The sequence below is a fragment of the Lissotriton helveticus genome, chromosome 8, assembly GCF_964261635.1.
Source record: "Lissotriton helveticus chromosome 8, aLisHel1.1, whole genome shotgun sequence".
NCBI classification, from domain to species: domain Eukaryota; kingdom Metazoa; phylum Chordata; class Amphibia; order Caudata; family Salamandridae; genus Lissotriton; species Lissotriton helveticus.
The window spans coordinates 927,904,006-927,925,399 of NC_136069.1; the positions used below are offsets into that span (position 1 = coordinate 927,904,006).

At 49.0% G+C, this 21,394-nt stretch overlaps 1 protein-coding gene across 1 annotated transcript in view; it reads left to right on the top strand.

Moving 5' to 3' along the window:
* LOC144773828 (interphotoreceptor matrix proteoglycan 2-like) overlaps positions 1–21,394 on the top strand; it is an 815,142-nt gene that overhangs the window by 574,425 nt on the left and 219,323 nt on the right. The window contains exon 11 of the mRNA XM_078658923.1: positions 1,238–1,302. Within this exon, the coding sequence (XP_078515049.1) occupies positions 1,238–1,302 (65 nt within the window). The remainder of the gene's footprint in view (positions 1–1,237; positions 1,303–21,394) is intronic.

Sequence of the window (21,394 nt, forward strand, 5' to 3'; positions counted from 1 at the left end):
CAACCTATGGCGAACAAAGAAAAACCAAAGGAAATGATGGACGGAGCGTTGACAATACAAGCACTCCCCCCAGTCAACTGATCTGGGTTTAATCCATCACCGTTCTTTAGCCCACTCTGCCACCCCAGTTCAGACATGGCCATATGCAAATCAGTCTGACCCTGTGCCTCATGGGAACAGTCCAGCCCGAACTGCCAGGTAATCCTGCTGACATTCAACCCTGTTATCTGCATTTCAACATATATCTAGGACGCCGCAGCTTGTTTGTAAAATGATTTCACCTGATTAATTTAAGGGGAATATCACTGAATTTTAAGGAACAAGGAGATAAATGTAGATTACCTGCTTTTTTAATCTTAATTGACTGCACAGCTCTATGCGCCCTATTGATCCATCCAATTTTCAAGCACACATAGACTTAAAACATATAGCATTTTGATTTTATTAAAAATACAAGGTTGTTTACATTAATTTTATTTCATGTAATTTTTGTTTTACATACCGCGCATTACAGCAGTAGTGCAGTTTCTAAGCACTGTGGAGGGTGGTGGCAAGAAGGGTACGCAAAGTCATGAAGGTGAGTCATCATGTAGGACATAACAAAGACCAAAAGTCCCCTTCTTTTTTTTTCAGCCCTTCTCTGAATTTCCTCAACTCTACTTTAAGGGGATGCAGCAACTAGAGAGCATTCCTGAGGAATGTCCCTTGAACTTTTCACAGTTTTGTCCACAATGTGTGAGTCTCTCTGGCTGGGCGCAGAGTTTGCTTGGGGTAGCCTGCTTTAGGTTTGTGGCTGGCAGGCACACCACCGTTAATTTGAAGTGATGGAAAAATGTCATAGTGGATTGTACCATAAGAATGAAACAGAGGGCATTGTTTAGAGTTCAGCTGATGTGGATCATCCACCATAAACTGTAGGAGAAACTGGCCTATGTGGTTGATCTCCTCTTCATCAAAGTACTTTACCCACAGAACGAGGAGAAGCCCATGGGTCATCAGTATCATTGCACAGTTCCATCTTTGCAAACAGCAAGCATGCGGAAACAGGGTTCACCACGTATGTTTTAAAATCCTACATACGTTCCTGGCCAAATATATGGACTGGATAACTTGACGTTGATATTTCTGCGTAGATAGTGATCATTACTTTGTAGACTATGTACTGTCAATCTACATGTCAAATTCAGCCCTTGAGTAGCTTAATCTCACAACAAGTTACCTCTTCGTGTCTCTCTAGTGAAAGAAGTGCAGCCACTGGAACTGAAAGCACCAACACTTCCAGGAGTTTTACCAACTGATATCGTAAGTACTTTCTGTAAAATGTTACCACATACACGTCAGGGTGGTCTGACTACATGATCAGCAGCAGGCTCTTCATGGGTAAAGTAATATTTCTCTTCGTCTGGTTCAAAATCATCAACAACGCTGATCTCATGTGCAACTGCCTTGAATTTGTGGTCCAATGAATATTGTAAATTATACTTTTTGGAAAAAGGCAAAACAGGTACTTAATGACTTGTATGATGCTTAAGGCGCAGTTAACATTCAACATATTATTCGCATGCTATTGGCATAATTAGTGGTTTCTAGAAACGTGGGGAAGTAAGCATGACGTTATGAATAAACATTGAATTACAGGCTCACGTGGCAGTGGTTGCTCTGAGGGTTTAGACCTAACTACCATTAATAGCAAGGGTAAATATATTAAAAGGTCTGTTGTGATATAAATGAATGAGTATAAAATATTTGGAAGGACTCAAATCAGACAGGTAGAACATGGTGTCCATATCCACCAACACAGGACAGTTCTGTCAGTCTTACAGCGTTATCAACAACACTTGCGTTTTCAGTTTGATATAAAATATTTGGCATGGCATCTGCTTGACTTATACCTGTAGTAGAGTAGGGTCTGCTTTCCTATGGTCACCCCAATTTTTGCTTTTTGCTTCACTGGTTTTTGACTTAATGTGGCTGTGAACCTGCTAATCAGACCCACAGCCTGCTGTTCTCTCTCTAAATTCACAGACATGTGCTATAGGTACATGACCAATTTGGTACTGGACACCTTATCAGTCCCTGTACAGTTCACTATAGGTGCCCAGGGCATAGATGCATCCAAGGCCACCAGGGGCTGCAGCATATCTTTTGCCACCCTTGGCTGGTCACTTAAATCGACACAACTGGCTGATCACTCAGCTGGGGCAAGGTGGTGTACTCACCCCTTGCTTAGATATAGTATACCTATGTCTAAACCTATATCTGGACACATATGCACCTATAAGTCACTCCTATGGCAGGCCTTTACAATCCTGGAGGCAGAGTGCTTGGTTTTATGTGAGATGGTGCTCTAGCATGAGCTGAGCCTGTCTGCAGTGTTTGGAACCATTTCCCTACTGCTGTTCCAGTGATACTGCCATACCATATACTCTTAAGTGCATTATAATCCTCGCGGTTAATGCTAACTTTGGTTTGGCTTTATCAAAACATGTTGTGTTTGGTGTCATGCACTTTGGAATACTACCCCCTCGCCAGTTCTGGCGACGGGGGTAGCATTCCACCCTTCTAGAGGGAGAAGACATGTTACTTTACTTAAGGCGCGGTTAATCCTAACCAGAGCCTCAGCATCACAAAATGGATGCTGCTGCCCCGACACAAGTCTGACCTCCTGCTGCTGACCGAAACTTGGCAGGGGAGGCCTGGACAAAGGGTTTCCTGTCACAGGGAGGTGTTACACCACCCCAGACAGGAGATAGTGGATTGGAGCAGGGAGGGTTGAAAGAAACTATACACTGCCTGGGGCACACAAGGTGTCCCATGCAAAATCCAGTCAAACCGGTTATGGAGCACTCCAGCCCCAGCTCTGGCGCGAAACTGGACAAAGGGAAAGGGGTGTAACCACCCCCTTCCTGGGTCCCACCCATAGGAGGGACCTAGCAGGTAATCCAGCCCCTTGATTTGGAATAAAGGTAGGAGCTGTGCTGATGAACATAAGATTATCCTGACTGAAACTTTGATACATAACTCTGGACCCTTCGACATCCCACTCGACGTGGAAGACTGAAGAATCTCCCTTGTGGTCAAGGAGTGACCACCCTGTGCAAACAGGCACCATCCAGCACCTCACCGTTTGCTTTGTTGCAGGTCCCGCTGGAACTCGAGCGACAGAGATCAACCAGACCCAGCATTCCCACCTTCCAACAGCCCGATCCAAAGTCCCAGCGAATCTGAGACCCGTGGAGGCGACCTGAAGCGTGGGGCCGGCCATCTTGGAAAAACTACGAAGTGCTGACCGTGCAGCTCCCGAGGCTCCCTTGATGCTGTGCATTGGGGTTTGAGAAGCCCCAGCCACGAGCAGCTTTTGCACTGAAGCTCACCCCTCCACACTCATCGAGTGCTGCGTGGGGCCCTTTTGCATTTTCCTGCTTGATGCGTTGGTCCGGTTGCTTGCCCGTTGGCTAGTGGCCCAGTACCGACGAACCTTTGAATTTGCTCTGCTAGTCTAGTTGCTCCAGACTGGCCCTCGCTCCCCTGAAAAGGAGAGTAAGAAGCGATCTTCGAATCCTGCGTGGGTTGCATTTGCCAAGGCATGTTAACCCCGATCCGGAAGCCAACACCGCTGACAGCGAGAGCCTTTGTGGGACAGCTCGTGATCCACTCCTAGACATCCTCGGTGCCCCAGAGTCCACGTGGCAGCGGAGACCAGCTTCACAACAACCACCTGATTGCGCCCGACATTGCCTTGTTCCTTCCTGGTCACTGGCTAGTGAACCAGACTCTGTCCCCTCTGCTTTCAGGTACTCTACATCTTCGATCCACCCTTGGATCTAACCAGACTCTTCTCTACTGGCCGCCTGCAGCATCTTCATCTCCAGGCTCCATAAATCTACACGACGAAACCCGACACACTTTGGCACCTATGCACCCGCTTCCTGTGGGTGAGGTAACGATCTAATGCCGGGGCTCCTGTAGTGGTTTACACCTCTAGTGTCTAAGTTTAAAGTGTGGTAATTCTATTCCAGTCGGAAGACTCTTAAAACTGTAACTCGATAACTTTTATGCACCATTGACTTTGCATTGGTGCATGCGTGTGCTTTTAGCGCTGCACCCGAATCCCGCGGGCTACTCCCGTCCTAACTGCTGTTAGTCCAGTGTAGTCCCAGCGATTCCCAAGGCCCCAGGCCTTACCACAGTTCGAAAGGTGATACTTATACCACTTTTTTGATATATGGTTTGAGTGGCCACCAGCCCTATCCATAATTGTGCAACTTTCATATGTTATGCTGTGCTTTTGTTTAAACGCTTGTGCTTCTATACTCATAAAGAATACAGGGGATTATTCTAGTAATAAATACATATATTTTTATGATATATAACTTGTGTGGTGTCCTTTCATTTGATATTACAGGATTGCATATGGTTAAACAGCTGGCTTCACATGCCCTCTTGAGTTAAGCCTTTAGGCTGCTTAGTCCATGCTACCATTAGGATAGCTTGTCTTTTAAGGTTGACTTACAACCACCACCATAAGGGATTGTTTGGACTGATAAAAGGTGTCCCCAGAATTGGAGACATCATACATCAGGCCAACTTCTCACATTGGTGTGCAGCGGTTGGGATTTGAGCTTGCTGTTGTTTTATCATTGCAATCTTTTTTATCAAATTGAAAGATCACATTAAGTACCATAGGTACATACAAACAAAGCTTAGCATATTTAAGTTCTACTGAACTTAGTGGTTGTAGATAAAAGGGCTTAGCACACCCTGCCTACAGCTCACTAGCAAGGTACAGTAGGAAAACACTTAGTGTAGTTAAGTGCATCACTTACACCTCACTAGAGTTATGCCTGGCACAGGTGAGCAACCCATATCTCTGCCTGTTGAAGGTGACCTTACCAAGGCACCCTCCAGCTATGACAAACTCAGCCATAGGGACTTGAGTGCCTTGTGCACTGCAAGGAGGCTGAAAAAGGGTCACAACCCTACCATTCCTGTCCTGATAGCCATCCAGGAGAAGGATGATCTTGAGAAAGCTAGTGCAGTTCCCTCAGGGTCAGGAGAAGGAGTGATCCCCCCAGATAATAAGAACACCACCCCAGAGGTAGAAGATGAGGAGGTGAACCCAGACTCAGAAGGTGAAGAGTCAGATCATGTTCAAGGGGATACCCAGGTACCAGTTGTGAGGCTTAGCCAGATCAACTTGGTCCTATATGGGAATGGAGAAGGGAACCACTTCCCCAGACCCAATAACAGAATTCTCCCAGGCAATAGAAGAGAGAGATCTCCTTCCAGGGATTCTCACATTTCTAGTGCCTCAAGAGAATCTCAAAGGGGAATGACTTCCCCCCAGAGGAAAGAGCATAAGGCCAGGATGAGAGCTGTTAGACTCCAGATAGAGAGGGAGGAAGTAGCCCTGGCCCAAGCTAAACTTGCTTTAGCAACGGAACAGAAATGGTGTGGGGAGACACCCACTGGTGGCAGCATTATCCCTAAGGATAAAGACAAGTCCTATGAACATAGAAACCTGAGTAAGATTGTGCCCGCCTACAGAGATAGGGATGATATCCACAAATGGATAACTGCTCTGGAGAGGGCCTACATGGTACAGCAGGTCCCTCAAGATCAGTGGGCAGCAATCTTGAGGCTCTCCTTTTCTGAGAAAGGGAGAGATAAGCTCCTCACTGTTAGACCTGAGGATGCTAAAAACTACTCTGTCCTGAAGAGTGCTCTTATTGAAGGGTTTGGCCTAACCACTGAGCAATACAGGTTGTTGTTCAGAGATACCCAAAAAGCTCAGACTCAGGACTGGACTGATTTTGTTGATTGTGCCACTAAGGCTCTGGAGGGTTGGTTGCAGGGAAGTAAAGTCTCAGACTATACAGGATTGTACAATCTTATAATGAGAGAACAGATCCTTAATAACTCTCAGAACCAGCAATTGCATCAACACCTTATTGACTCGGATCTGACCTCTCCCCAAGAATTGGGTAAGAAGGCAGACAAATGGGTCAGAACAAGGGTTAAGCAGAAACCCCAGAACCAAGTGGGTGATCAAAAGAAGGCAGACCAGAAGGGAGGAGATAAGAAAGAAAAAGACCAGAAGTCTTCTACAGGCCCCCAAAATAATTCTAATAAGGAGGGTGGTTCCCAAATTGGAAACAAGAAAAAGAAGAATGATGGCCCAAAGAAACCTTGGTGAAATACTTATAAATCCACTTCTCACTGGGGAAGTGAATGCACCAAGAAAAATCCAGTACCTACCACTGTAGTCCCTAAGACACCTGCACCCCCTAGTACAGTTAACAGTGGTAGTGCACAACCCAAGGGGATAGTAGGGTTAACCCTGGGAACTGAGATGGAGTCTGGCTTAGTCAGAATCCCTACTCAGGCAATTCTGATCTGTGATGGGGACATAGCTATGTCCACTACTATAAATCCTAATACTTTGGACAAGTACAGGCAGACACCTTTAATCAATGAGAAACTGGCTCAGGCCTACAGGGACACATGTGCCAGTGTCACTATGGTGACACCTAACTCTGTGGACCCTGAACAGATTGTACTAGGTGAGAACTACCTAGTGACCAATGCTAGCAATGCCACTACTACACATAGTGTGGCTGTTGTTAAATTCTCCTGGGGAGGGGTAACTGGCCTCAAGAAAGTTGTTGTGAGTGCAGACCTCCCAGTTGACTGTCTGTTGGGCAATGACATAGAGGATTCCTTATGGTCAGAAGTGGAGTACAGGATTCATGCAGAAATGCTAGGGATTTCAGCACATGTTCTTGCTGTAACCAGGTCACAGGCCAAGACGTGCCTACCTGAACCTGTGGTCGATCTTGAAACAATAGACCAACCACAACCCAAGAGAAAGAGCAAGAGGGTCAAGGCAGTGCCTTCCCACTTGCCCCAGGTTGAGGATCAGAGCTCACAGGAGGATGATTATGAGATCCAAGAGGAGACTGTCCCAGAAGAGCTTGAACCTGATCAGGTTGAGTTTCTTGGGGCAGGGGGACCCTCAAGGGCAGATCTGGGGCAGGCTCAATTAACTTGCCCTTCTCTTGAACCCCTCAGACAGCAAGCTGCTGCTGAGGCTGCTGGGAATGCTCAAGGTGCCCATAGAGTGTATTGGGATGATGGGCTCCTTTATTCAGAGGCTAGAGACCCCAAGCCTGGTGCAACCAGGAGGTTGGTTATACCTCTGCAATTTAGGGGCTTCCTTCTCACCTTGGCCCATGAAATTCCCCTTGCAGGACACTTAGGCCAGAACAAGACTTGGGAAACTCTTGTCCCACACTTTCACTGGCCTCACATGTCAGAGAATACCAAGGAGTTTTGTCGCTCCTGTGACACCTGCCAAGCCAGTGGCATATCAGGTGGCACCACAAAGGCCCCCCTTATACCTCTACCTGTGGTGGGGGTGCCCTTTGAGAGAGTTGAGATAGACATTGTTGGATCAATGGATCCCCAAACAGCATCTGGGCACAGATTTATCCTGGTGGTAGTGGATCATGCCACCAGGTACCCAGAGGCAATTCCCCCGAGGACCATAACAGCTCCTGTTGTGGCAAGGGCCCTACTTGGAGTGGCAATGTGGAAGGAGTGTGGAGTGAACTATAAGTTCACCACACCCTATCACCCACAGTGCAATGGGCTTATGGAGAGATTCAACAAGACCCTAAAGGGAATGATAAAAGGATTACCTGAAAAGCTCAGGCGTAGATGGGATATCCTTTTACCCTGCTTACTCTTTGCTTACAGAGAGGTCCCACAGAAGGGGGTTGGCTGCAGCCCTTTTGAACTTTTGTTTGGCCACCCTGTGAGGGGTCCATTGTATCTTGTGAAGGAAGGATGGGAGTTACCTCTCAAAAAGCCCAAACTTGATATTGTGGACTATGTACTTGGTCTCCGCTCCAGGATGGCGGAATACATGGAGAAAGCAACCACAAACCTGGAGGCCAGCCAAGAATTACAGAAAGCTTGGCATGACCAAAAGGCTGTCCTGACTGAGTACCAGCCTGGACAGAAGGTGTGGGTGTTGGAGCCAGTGGCCCCAGCAGCTCTCCAAGACAAATGGTCTGGACCCCACATCATACTTGAGAAAAAGGGAGAGGTCACCTACTTGGTGGACCTTGGCACCCCTAGGAGCCCCCACAGGGTGCTCCATGTAAACAGTTTGAAACCATATGTAGACAGGGCAGACATGGGTTTACTCGTGGCTACAGATGGGGAACAGGAGGAAGAGAGTGACCCTCTCCCAGACTTGTTATCCCAAAACCCTGATGATGGTTCAGTAGATGGAGTAGCCGTGGCAGGCAGCCTCTCTGACCAGCAACAGATGGACTGCAGACAGGTTTTGCAGGCCCATAGACATATGTTTTCTCTTAGACCCAGTCAAACTAACTGGTGCACCCATGAGGTGGACACTGGTGACAGTCTGCCTGTGAAGAATAAGATCTACAGGCAACCTGACCATGTCAGGGATTGTATAAAGGCCGAGGTGCAGAAAATGGTTGAACTTGGAGTGATTGAGCCATCAGAGAGCCCCTGGGCCAGCCCAGTAGTCCTTGTGCCAAAACCTCATACCAAAGATGGAAAGAGAGAAATTAGATTTTGTGTGAACTATAGAGGTCTCAATGCTGTCACTAGGACAGATGCTCATCCCATTCCAAGGGCAGATGAGCTCATAGATAAATTGGCTTCTGCCAAATATCTGAGCACATTTGATTTGACAGCTGGCTATTGGCAAATCAGGTTAGCTGAGGAGTCTAAGGCCAAAACAGCATTCTCTACCCCCAGTGGACATTATCAGTTTGTGGTGATGCCCTTTGGTTTGAAGAATACACCTGCCACCTTCCAAAGGTTGGTGAATCAAGTCCTTGCTGGGTTGGATGACTTTTGTGCAGCATATCTAGATGATATTGCTGTATTTAGCTCTACCTGGGAGGATCACCTGGTCCACCTGAAGAAGGTTCTGGAGGCCCTGCAAAAGGCAGGCCTGACTGTCAAGGCTACCAAGTGCCAGATAGGGCAGAGCAAGGTTGTGTACTTGGGCCACCTAGTAGGTGGGGGTCAAGTTCAACCATTGGAGAGCAAGATCCAGGCCATACAGGACTGGGCTCCTCCAACTACCCAGACACAAGTCAGAGCCTTCTTGGGCCTGACTGGGTATTACAGGAAATTTGTAAAGAACTATGGGTCCATTGTGACACCATTGAATGATCTGACATCCAAGAAGATGCCCAAAAAGGTTCAGTGGACAGTTAGCTGTCAAAGGGCATTTGATGACCTGAAGAAGGCCATGTGCTCTGCACCAATCCTTAAGAGTCCTGACTACTCCAAACAGTTCATTGTTCAGACAGATGCTTCTGAGTTGGGGTGGCAGCTGTGCTTTCACAACTTAATGTAGATGGTCAAGACCAGCCCATTGCTTTCATTAGCAGAAGGCTGACCCCTAGAGAGAAACGTTGGGCAGCCATTGAGAGGGAGGCCTTTGCTGTGGCTTGGGCCCTGAAGAAGTTGAGGCCATACTTGTTTGGTACTCACTTCCTAATTCAGACAGACCATAAGCCCCTCTTGTGGCTCAATCAGATGAAGGGTGAAAACCCCAAACTGCTCAGGTGGTCCATTTCCCTACAGGGGATGGACTTTACAGTGGAGCACAGACCAGGGACTGACCATGGTAATGCAGATGGTCTCTCCAGGTACTTCCACTTAGAACATGAAGACTTATCTGGTTAAGGTTAAGTTTAATGTCCCTGCGTTTTGGGGGGGGGGGGGGGGTTGTGTAGGAGAGTAGGGTCTGCTTTCCTATGGTCACCCCAATTTTTCCTTTTTGCTTCACTGGTTTTTTACTTAATGTGGCTATGGGCCTGCTAATCAGACCCACAGCCTGCTGTTCTCTCTCTAAATTCACAGACATGTACTATAGGTACATAACCAATTTGGTACTGGACACCTTATCAGTCCCTGTACAGTGCACTATAGGTGCCCAGGTCATAGATGCATCGAAGGCCACCAGGGGCTGCAGCATATCTTTTGCCACCCCTGGCTGGTCACTTAAATCGACACAACTAGCTGATCACTCAGCTGGGGCAAGGTGGTGTACTCACTCCTTGCTTAGATATAGTATACCTATGTCTAAACCTATATCTGGACACATATGCACCTTACAATCCTGGAGGCAGAGTGCTTGGTTTATGTGAGATTGTGTTCTAGCATGAGCTGAGCCTGTCTGCAGTGTTTGGAACCATTTCCTTACTGCTGTTCCAGTGATACCGGCATACCATATACTCTTCAGTGCATTATAATCCTCGCGGTTAATGCTAACTTTGGTTTGGCTTTATCAAAACATGCCGTGTTTGGTGTCATACACTTTGGAATACTACCCCCTCGCCAGTTCTGGCGACGGGGGTTGCATTCCACCCTTCTAGAGGGAGAAGACCTTTTACTTTACTTAAGACGCGGTTAATCCTAACCAGAGCCTCAGCATCACAAAATGGATGCTGCTGCCCCGACACAAGTCTGACCTGCTGCTGACCGAAACTTGGCAGGGGAGGCCTGGACAAAGGGTTTCCTGTCACAGGGAGGTGTTACACCACCCCGGACAGGAGATAGTGGATTGGAGCAGGGAGGGTTGAAAGAAACTAGACACTACATGGGGCACACAAGGTGTCCCATGCAAAATCCAGTCAAACCGGTTCTGGGGCACTCCAGCACCAGTTCTGGCGCGAAACTGGACAAAGGGAAAGGGGTGTAACCGCCCCCTTCCTGGGTCCCACCCATAGGAGGGACCTAGCAGTTAATCCAGCCCCTTGATTTGGAATAAAGGTAGGAGCTGTGCTGATGCACATCAGATTATCCTGACTGAAACTTTGATACATAACTCTGGACCCTTCGACATCCCACTCGACGTGGAAGACTGAAGAATCTCCCTTGTGGTCAAGGGGTGACCACCCTGTGCAAACAGGCACCATCCAGCACCTCACCGTTTGCTTTGTTGCAGTTCCCGCCGGAACTCGAGCGACAGAGATCAACAAGACCCAGTGTTTCCACCTTCCAACAGCCCGATCCACAGACCCAGTGAATCTGAGACCCGTGGAGGTGACCTGAAGCGTGGGGCCAGCCATCTTGTAAAAACTACGAAGTGCTGACCGTGCAGCTCCCGAGGCTCACTCGATGCTGTGCATTGGGGTTTGAAAAGCCCCAGCCCCAAGCAGCTTTTGCACCGAAGCTCACCCCTCCACACTCATCGAGTGCTGCATGGGGCCCTTTTGCATTTTCCTGCTCAATGTGTTGGTCCGGTCGCTTGCCCGTTGGCTAGTGGCCCCAGTACCGACAAACCTTTGAATTTGCTCTGCTAGTCTGGTTGCTCCAGACTGAGCCTCGCTTCCCTGAAAAGGAGCACCCGCTCTGACCTTGCTGGTCCGAGTAAGAAGCAATCTTTGAATCCTGCATGGGTTGCATTTGGCAAGGCTAACTCCGATCCGGAAACCGACACCGCCGACAGCGAGAGACTTTGTGGGACAGCTCGTGATCCACTCCTGGACATCCTCGGTGCCCCAGAGTCCACGTGGCAGCGGAGACAAGCTTCACAAAAACCACCTGATTGCGCCCGACATTGCCTCGTTCCTTCCTGGTTCCTTCCTGGTCACTGGCTAGTGACCCAGACTCTGTCCCCTCTGCTTTCAGGTACGCTACATCTTCGATCCACCCTTGGATCCAACCGGACTCTTCTCTACTGGCCGCCTGCAGCATCTTCATCTCCGGGCTCCATAGATCTACACGACGAAACCCGACACACTTTGGCACCTATGCACCCGCTTCCTGTGGGTGAGGTAACGATCTAATGCCGGTGCTCCTGTAGTGGTTTACACCTCTAGTGTCTAAGTTTAAAGTGTGGTAATTCTATTCCAGTTGGAAGACTCTTAAAACTGTAACTCGATAACTTTTACGCACCATTGACTTTGCATTGGTGCATGCGTGTGCTTTTAGCGCTGCACCCGAATCCCGCGGGCTACTCCCGTCCTAACTGCTGTTAGTCCAGTGTAGTCCCAGCGATTCCCAAGGCCCCAGGCCTTACCACAGTTCGAAAGGTGATACTTATACCACTTTTTTGATATATGGTTTGAGTGGCCACCGGCCCTATCCATAATTGTGCAACTTTCATATGTTTTACTGTGCTTTTGTTTAAACGCTTGTGCTTCTATACTCATAAAGAGTACAGGGGATTATTCTAGTAATAAATACATATATTTTTATAATATATAACTTGTGTGGTGTCCTTTCATTTGATATTACAGGATTGCATATGATAAAACAGCTGGCTTCACATGCCCTCTTGAGTTAAGCCTTTAGGCTGCTTAGTCCATGCTGCCATTAGGATAGCTTGTCTTTTAAGGTTGACTTACAACCACCACCATAAGGGATTGTTTGGACTGATACAAGGTGCCCCGAGAATTGGAAACATCATACATCAGGCCAACTTCTCACAATACCCCTGATGTGTTGCTTCTGGTCCTCTGGAGTTTTGGCATCGGCTTTCACCTTTGACATGCTAAAGTGACTCAAAGTCTATGCATTCCACTAAAATGTGATCCCCTCTGCCTTCAATGCAGCATATACTGCAGTGTAACTGACTCAGGAATTGTCAGCCTACAAGGCTGACACTAAGGAGTAGATTTACTAATATTTCACTCAACAAGACAACTTGCTGGGCTGTGCTGCGTTTTGTGATAGGGAGAGAACAGAAATGCTCCATATCTACTAAGATATGACCAATTTTTTCTCTCTCCCTACACTGGTGCACTGTGTGTTACCTAGCGCCAACTCAGAGAACATTGCGCCATGGTGCAAAGCTGCCTACATTACAGATAGGATTGTTTTTGGGCCAAAGGGACACCTTCCTGCACTAAAGGAATCCTTAGTGGCAATTTACACTTTCTAAGGGCCTAAATACAATGTCGGGCCCACTCCGCTTTGGTCTTGGGGCCGCCTGACTTCCTGTTGGCGGTTCCGACCGACCTAATTACGATGCGACTGAATAGCATTTCTATTCTTTACAATGGGAGCATGCATTCTGACCAGAAGGCATGCTGTCACTTGTGGGACACCCCCGCGCCGCACGGCCACCAGCTGCTGCGTGTGCCCCTCGCCTGCCCTCTGCGCCGCTGCTGCCTCGTTCTGCCGATTGCCGGCAGGCGCCGCTGCGGTTGTTTTTGCCTTTGTCTTGCCTAACATTTGTGCCTGTATTTTATAAACTTTGTTTTTCTCCTTGTTTTTCCCTGTTTTGTTGAAAAATTGTGCCTGTTCTGTTTATTTTATATTTCCCCCGTGTTGTGGTTCCTTCCTTGCTGCCCGCCTACCTCGCCGCCCTCCGCCCTCCCTTCCCGCCACCGCCGCTTTTACCCGCCCCTTTTTCTATTCTGTACCCTCCCCGCTCCCGCCTCCCAGCTGCTCCGCCCACCCGCGCACTTGGCCTTAAATGGCGACCGTGCGACGCAGGTGAGTGTGACCCACTTGTGGGACACCCCCGCGCCGCACGGCCACCAGCTGCTGCGTGTGCCCCTCGCCTGCCCTCTGCGCCGCTGCTGCCTCGTTCTGCCGATTGCCGGCAGGCGCCGCTGCGGTTGTTTTTGCCTTTGTCTTGCCTAACATTTGTGCCTGTATTTTATAAACTTTGTTTTTCTCCTTGTTTTTCCCTGTTTTGTTGAAAAATTGTGCCTGTTCTGTTTATTTTATATTTCCCCCGTGTTGTGGTTCCTTCCTTGCTGCCCGCCTACCTCGCCGCCCTCCGCCCTCCCTTCCCGCCACCGCCGCTTTTACCCGCCCCTTTTTCTATTCTGTACCCTCCCCGCTCCCGCCTCCCAGCTGCTCCGCCCACCCGCGCACTTCGCCTTAAATGGCGACCGTGCGAACGCGCAGCGGTCACGCGCAGCGGGCGCGCCGATTGTGCGCCGAAGGCGCGCCAAAGGTAAGCCCGTCTGCGCCCGTCCGCAACCGGATCGCGACCAGCGCCAGGACCCCTGGCCCCCACCGACGGAAGCCGACCCGACGAACCTACAGCGCCGCCGACCTCATCGCACTCAACACCGGCCACATCCCAGGATGTCACCGAGCCGCCCCGAAGCACACCCACGGACCCTTCAGCTGCCACGCCTGCAAGTTCACCTGCATCCGGACCTTCCCTGCACCCGCCAAGCCGAACTCCAGCAACACCCACCTCAAGTGTATCCTGCTCAACACCCGCTCCGTCCACAGACACGCCGTAGAACTCTGGAACCTGCTCGACACCACCGCCCCCGACGTTGCCTTCATCACCGAGACCTGGATGAACGCCTCCTCAGCCCCAGACATCGCCATCGCCATCCCAGAGGGCTACAAGATCACCCGGAGGGACCGCGACAACCAGACCGGAGGAGGCATCGCCATCATCCACAGAGACACCATCCGCATCACGACCAACACCGACGACACCCTCACCACCGCCGAACACCTGCACTTCCAGATCCACACCAACCCAAAGACCACCCTCAGAGGCACCCTGATCTACCGACCCCCGGGACCGCGCACACGATTCAGCGAGGACATCGCCGACTTCGTCAGCCCGCACGCTCTCCCCTCCGCCGACTACATCCTCCTGGGGGACCTCAACTTCCACCTGGAGAACAACAACGACCGCAACACCATCACCCTGCTTGACAACCTCGACAACCTCGGACTCAAGCAGCTAGTGACCACCCCCACCCACCTCGCCGGACACACACTCGACGCCGTCTTCTCATCCAGCAAAGACGTCACCTTCAGCCACGCAACAGGACTCCACTGGACGGACCACAGCTGCGTCCACTTCACCTTCAGAAGAACGACGATCCACCACCTCCAGCAACAGGTTGCTCGAAGAAGCTGGAACAAGATCACAGCCGACCAGCTCACCGCCTCCCTGAGCCAGCACCCTCCCGCCAACTCAGCGAACCCCAGCCAGGCCGCCGACAACCTCACGAAGTGGATCAGCAACTGCGCGGACGAACTCGCCCCTCTGAGGACCCCGCCCAGCAGATCCTGCAGCAGAAAAACACCATGGTTCACCGACGAACTCAAGTGCTCCAAGAAGAACTGTCGAGCCCTCGAGAAAGCCTGGAGAAGGGAACCAACGACGGACAACATGAACACCCTCAAGCTCGCCACCCGGAAACACCACCAACTGATCCGTGCCACCAAGAAAAAGGCATACAAGGACCGGCTGGACAACAACGCACACAACTGCAAGGAACTCTTCAACATCGTGAAAGAGCTCTCCAACCCCAACGCCGGAAACAACGACATCACCCCGTCGCAAGACCTCTGCAACTCCCTCGCGTCCTACTTCCACAACAAGATCACGGACATACACAACAGCTTCAACAACCAACCAACGCAAGCCACAACCGCAACGACGCCACCATCCACCACCCTCCGCACCTGGACCCCGATCAGCACCGAAGACACCATCCGCACCATGAACTCCATCCACTCCGGATCTCCGACTGACCCCTGCCCTCACCACGTCTTCAACAAGGCCGACGCTGTCCTCGCACCCCACCTGCGGGACATCATCAACACCTCCTTCGACTCCGCCACCTTCCCTGAGAGCTGGAAGCACGCCGAACTCAGCGCTCTCCTCAAGAAACCCACAGCAGACCCCACCGACCTCAAGAACTACCGTCCCATCTCGCTCCTCCCGTTCCCGGCCAAAGTCATCGAGAAGACCGTCAACAAACAGCTGGCCGCCTTCCTCGAGACGAATGGATCCCTCGACCCCTCACAGTCCGGCTTCCGAGCGAACCACAGCACCGAGACCGCCCTCATCGCCGCCACCGACGACCTTCGAACTCTGATGGACAACGGAGAAACAGCGGCCCTCATCCTCCTGGACCTCTCCGCGGCTTTCGACACTGTCTGCCACCGCACCCTAGTACAGCGCCTCAGCAACATCGGAATCCAGGAGAAGGCACTGGAATGGATCACCTCCTTCCTCGACGGAAGAACACAAAGAGTCCGCCTACCACCGTACAAGTCAGAGGCCACCAAAGTCATCTGCGGCGTACCCCAAGGATCCTCGCTGAGCCCAACCCTCTTCAACGTCTACATGAGCCCCCTCGCGGCCATCGCACGCCAACACAACCTGAACATCATCTCCTACGCCGACGACACCCAGCTGATCCTCTCCCTGACCAACGACCCCGCCACCGCCAGAGCCAACCTGCACGAAGGGATGAGAGACGTAGCCGAATGGATGACGACCAGCCGCCTGAAACTGAACTCAGACAAGACGGAGGTCCTCATCCTGGGCTCCACGCCCTCCGCCTGGGACGACTCCTGATGGCCCCCCGCCCTGGGCACCGCACCCAAACCGACGGACCACGCACGCAACCTGGGCTTCATCCTGGACTCCTCCCTCTCCATGACCAGACAAGTCAACGCCGTCTCCTCGTCGTGCTTCAACATCCTGCGCATGCTACGTAAGATCTTCCGGTGGATCCCCACCGAGACGAGGAAGACGGTCACCCAAGCCCTCGTCACCAGCCGACTGGACTACGGCAACGCCCTCTACGCCGGAACCACTGCCAAACTCCAGAAGAGACTCCAGCGGATCCAGAACGCCTCGGCGAGACTCATCCTCGACATCCCCCGACGCAGCCACATCTCCGGACACCTGAGAGATCTGCACTGGCTCCCGGTCAACAAGAGAATCACCTTCCGGCTCCTCACCCACGCGCACAAAGCCCTACACGACCAAGGCCCGAGCTACCTCAACAACCGGATCAACTTCTACACTCCCAAGCGCCTCCTCAGATCAACCAACCACGCCCTCGCCGCCGTCCCCCGCATCCGAAGAGCGACAACAGGAGGAAGATCCTTCTCCTACCTGGCCGCCAAGACCTGGAACTCACTTCCGACCAATCTGCGCCTGACCCAAGACCACCTCTCCTTCAGGAAGAAGCTCAAGACCTGGCTGTTCGAGCAGTAGCGGCACCCCCCCCCCTCCCAGCGCCTTGAGACCCTACGGGTGAGTAGTGCGCTATACAAATGACCTGATTGATTGATTGATTGATTGTCATTGTAAAACGAAGAGGTGTCGTTTATCCCTGCACCCTGTGGCAGGCACCTCAAGGTGCCTGCCACGTGGTGCTGGGATCAACAGGGGGGCATCATAGGTGCCCACTCGGTCACCAAACGGAGGCCGTGCACCCATTGGGACCCTGCTCGGTGCACCCAAAGTCGACTTCCGTCAGCCTTTCTGTGTCGGAAAGGCCAACACAGAAAGGATGTTGGAGTCCAACATTGTAACCTCTCAGGCAGAAAGAGCCGTCCTTGGGATTACTGAAGTCATTCCCACTGTCGGACAGGCTCTCCGAGCCTCTCGGATGGCAGTCAGAATGACAGGTTGGATTCCTTTCCGACCTACACCATCCAAATGGGTTGGTCGGAAAGGAATCCGACCAGCAGATTACGACGCGGTAGGAATGGCTCCAAGCGATGGCCGAAGCCGTATCCCACTGCATCATAATTGGCCCTTAAGTGTGTGCCGAATGCAGCACACATGGAAAGAGGAAATAACAAGTAGATATAAAGACATTTCTCCTAGTCAAACATATTTCATCTTGTTACACCTCTCCCGGTAAGACGTATAATTTTGACGCAATCCCAGGTTTACTGACCTTAGTAAACCTGGCATTGCATCAAAATCAATGGGTGGATGCATTAGAAAGCACTGTTCCATCCATGGAACCTTTTCTTAACGCAGAGTAATGCAAGCTAGTGATATGAGCTGCTTTGCTTTACTCTGAATTTACTAAACTACACAAGGTGCAATTGCGTGTCTTAGTAAATCCCATTTAAAGGATTGCATTGCCTTGCGTCACCTTGCATGATGCAAAGGCAATACAAGCCATTAGTGAATCTGGCCCTAGTTTTTTTTTTATACATTTCTACCTGGTCAATTAACTGTATCTGTATTAGGTGCCCCTGATCCAGTTACAAAAGTGTCCGATTTAAAGGCTGCGTTAAAAAGTGAACATGTCTCCACTGCCTATTAAAATCTTTCTTGTGGCTGTAGTCACAAACAGGCTATTAGATGTGAAGAAATCTGAAGTTCTCTAAAAATATTTGAAATTTGACCATGTATCCAATTCAACACTGTATTACTGGCCTTGCTATCTTGAAAACATCACAGGAATATATGGGGACATCTCACAAAACATTCCTGAGTGGTGCTAATATATGTCCTTGCTAGTTAAGGCAGTGCTTCGTGCAAATGCCTTTTAGCATCATATTATGAAAGAATATATGATGATACAACGAATTCCGTTGCAACGCATGCCTTTACCACGCATGCGTTACAACGGAATTCGTTTACCACGGATAAACTTTTCCTCGAATAATTGCGTGGTGACGTCATACTTCGTTAAGAGAAAACGGCATTTTTTTCCGATTTCTCTTAAACGACGCTGACGCCGACGTGACTTATGGTGAGTTGTTTTATTTGGGGGGGAGACCCCCCCAAGCCCCCCTTTTTTTCTTTTTACCTTTACCACATATGCCTTTACTACAAACATCGTAGTAAAGGTATGCGTGGTAAAGGCATTAGTGGTAACCACGCATGCGTTGTACTGCATGCGTGGTTAAAGATTTCGGGGAAACGGCTTCGTTGTAAAGGCCGTTTCCCATTATGAAAGCAGAATTGTGAATCTGGTAATCTGTGTGACAGGTATATTGAGCGCATGTGGTCTGTTGCATTTTTATTGTACTGGTGATATGTTTAGTTTGTTTTATTGCTGTCCTCTTTTGCATTGTCTTGTTTTGCACTATGGTTGTTTTGTTATCTTCCGTGACTATTTGTTGTGCCTTATGTTTTTTGTTGTGTTCTTATTTTTCTTTCTGATGTACAATTGTTTTGCGTTCTGCTTTGCTCTGTAATTTCTTTAGCTATTGTAAAGACACCAATCACCCCGAAACTGTGCTAGAGACCATGCCTCAAATTAGCACTTCCTTTGCACGCTTTACGTGATGTGACCTTTGATAATGAACGATCCCAATAGGAAAAAGCCCACCCCGAGCTCCTAGTGCCTTTGTCCTACTCTGCCTCTGGATTGCAACGCTAACAATTTTCTTCTGTCACTAAACATACAAAGGTAAACTATTTCACCAGTATGAGGCACTACATTCGAGCTTACTTGTTGTTTATGTTGCCCTCAAAGAAACCTGTTTACCTTAGTGGGTATTCTTGTTATGGCAATCTGGGAGTTGAGTCACAGCTCACATGTAGACAGTGACCTCTATCCTGAATAGCTTACCAGCTTGATTTCCAAAACCAGTATCATCAGTTTATTTATTGAGATCTGTGATAAGAAAGGGTTATTATTAGGAGCTACCTTTCAGTTCCAAAATGTGAGGCCACTGTATCAAAAGGTAGAATTTAAATAAAGGGTAGCCTTGTACCCAACCGTTACACCATTTCAGAAAATATATTTCTTCCTCTCAAATTGTTCTAGAAAAATATAATGTAATCATTTTTAAATCCAGTCCAAAATGTGTTAATAGAGGAAAAGTGTTGACAAAGTCAATTGGTTTGTTTTTCTTTGTGATATTAAAAAGTAACTTTATACCTTTGAAGAAAAAATATTTTGCAATCCTCCCCCACAGACGTTTATTGGGATTTATAGCACATATAACTGTTATCTTCTGGTGTGTCTTCAACTTCTGTTATGTCACTTCTGACTATTATGATACTTTATAGCAGCAAGATTGCTCTGTGAGTTAAATGTGCATGACAGACATATACCCTAAACTACACATCAGCAAGGCTGACTCATCCTTTTATACATCAATGGCCCAATAAACTGAGCAAAGTTACATTGGGTAATATTAACACGTTACTTGCTGTACCTGTAAATGGGAGATGTAGGGTGTCAAACGCTATTCAAAAACAAGTTATTGTTCTCATTTTCTTGCATTTATCCAAGTGAGTAAGTCTGTCCTTACCCCCATACCAGATATCACCCTGGGAGTGGCATTCTGAGTCTGCCCTGATAAATACTTTACCTGAGGTTTACATTTCAACTTGTTCAGCATACCATGTGGAGAGGATCCTGTCAAAGTTGATCAAAAAACAGTATTCTTCAAACTTGCCTGACAGCAAACACATGCTTAGGCCTCTGCATAAAATTAACCTAGACTTAGAGGGGCATATTATCAAGGGGGTTTATCTCCACCTTTTTGGCTTTAAAAGCCAAGAAAGCGGAGATAAAATTATCTCCCTATTACCTAGCTGTCGCTAACACCAGTTAGCGACAGCTAGTAGGAGATAGCGACCATCTTGGGCCCCACTTTGCATGTCAGTGATATTTATCACTAATGACATGCAAAGTGGGCGTGCCAAGATGTTAGCGACTGGAAACAGTCGCTAACATCGCTATCTCCTATTACCAACTTATGGAGATATTCGCGCTAAGCGCGAATATCTCCAAAAGCTAACACCTGCCCTGAGCAGTTCTTAGCCATGTTATCCAATGGGTGGTGGATAACATGGCTAAGAGCATTAGCTCGGTAATGCATGAATATCGCTGACTTTTCAGCGATATTCATGCTTTGCGGCCGATTTTTATCGCATTTGCGATAAACCTTGGTAATACCAAGGTTTATTTGCGATAAAAATCGCCGCAGCACAGCGGTAAATTTTTGTCTCTAACCAAGCAATAGCGATAATTATCGCTATTGCTTGGTAATATGCCCCAGAGTTCCTTCCATCGTCCCAGTCAGTGGACCAGCTAAGACACCCTGGCAGTATTCCATGCACAACATCTCTCAGAATGATTCTCCCTCACAAAACGGATTGATTCATTCATTTTCTGTTCCCAATTGCTTTAATAGCTTGCATGTGCAGGACTGGCTTTAGGGTGGTGTGAACGACGGTGCCACTGCATTGAGCGCCAGGCTTGGGGGGGGGGGGGGGCTGTATTTTTAAATGCCTCATGGGATTAAAAGCCCGTGCTACTGAGTTTGTTATGCTCCCAGCAATTTTCAGGCAATAAAAAAACATCAAAGTAACTCTAGTAATTAATATACTAGCCTGAGAGAGATGGAGGTTTGTATAGTCACAGTTTTGTCTCACCAAAAAGTAGCGCAGAGGGTTAGTGTGTCTGCAGCAAAACCTGTGTGCCATACAGATCACAGAATTGTATTTTATGTAGCTAGCTCAGTGGTTTTTTGCTTTTGTCACAAGGATCCTTTTGTAATCTGCACCTCATAATCTGCACAGTAAGCTATGAACTGGCATCGACGAGCTGCATGCAAACTGCAAGACATAGGTTAGAAACGTCTGTTTTTCACCCGTCTTTCATTTTCCTAAGGTTGCTAA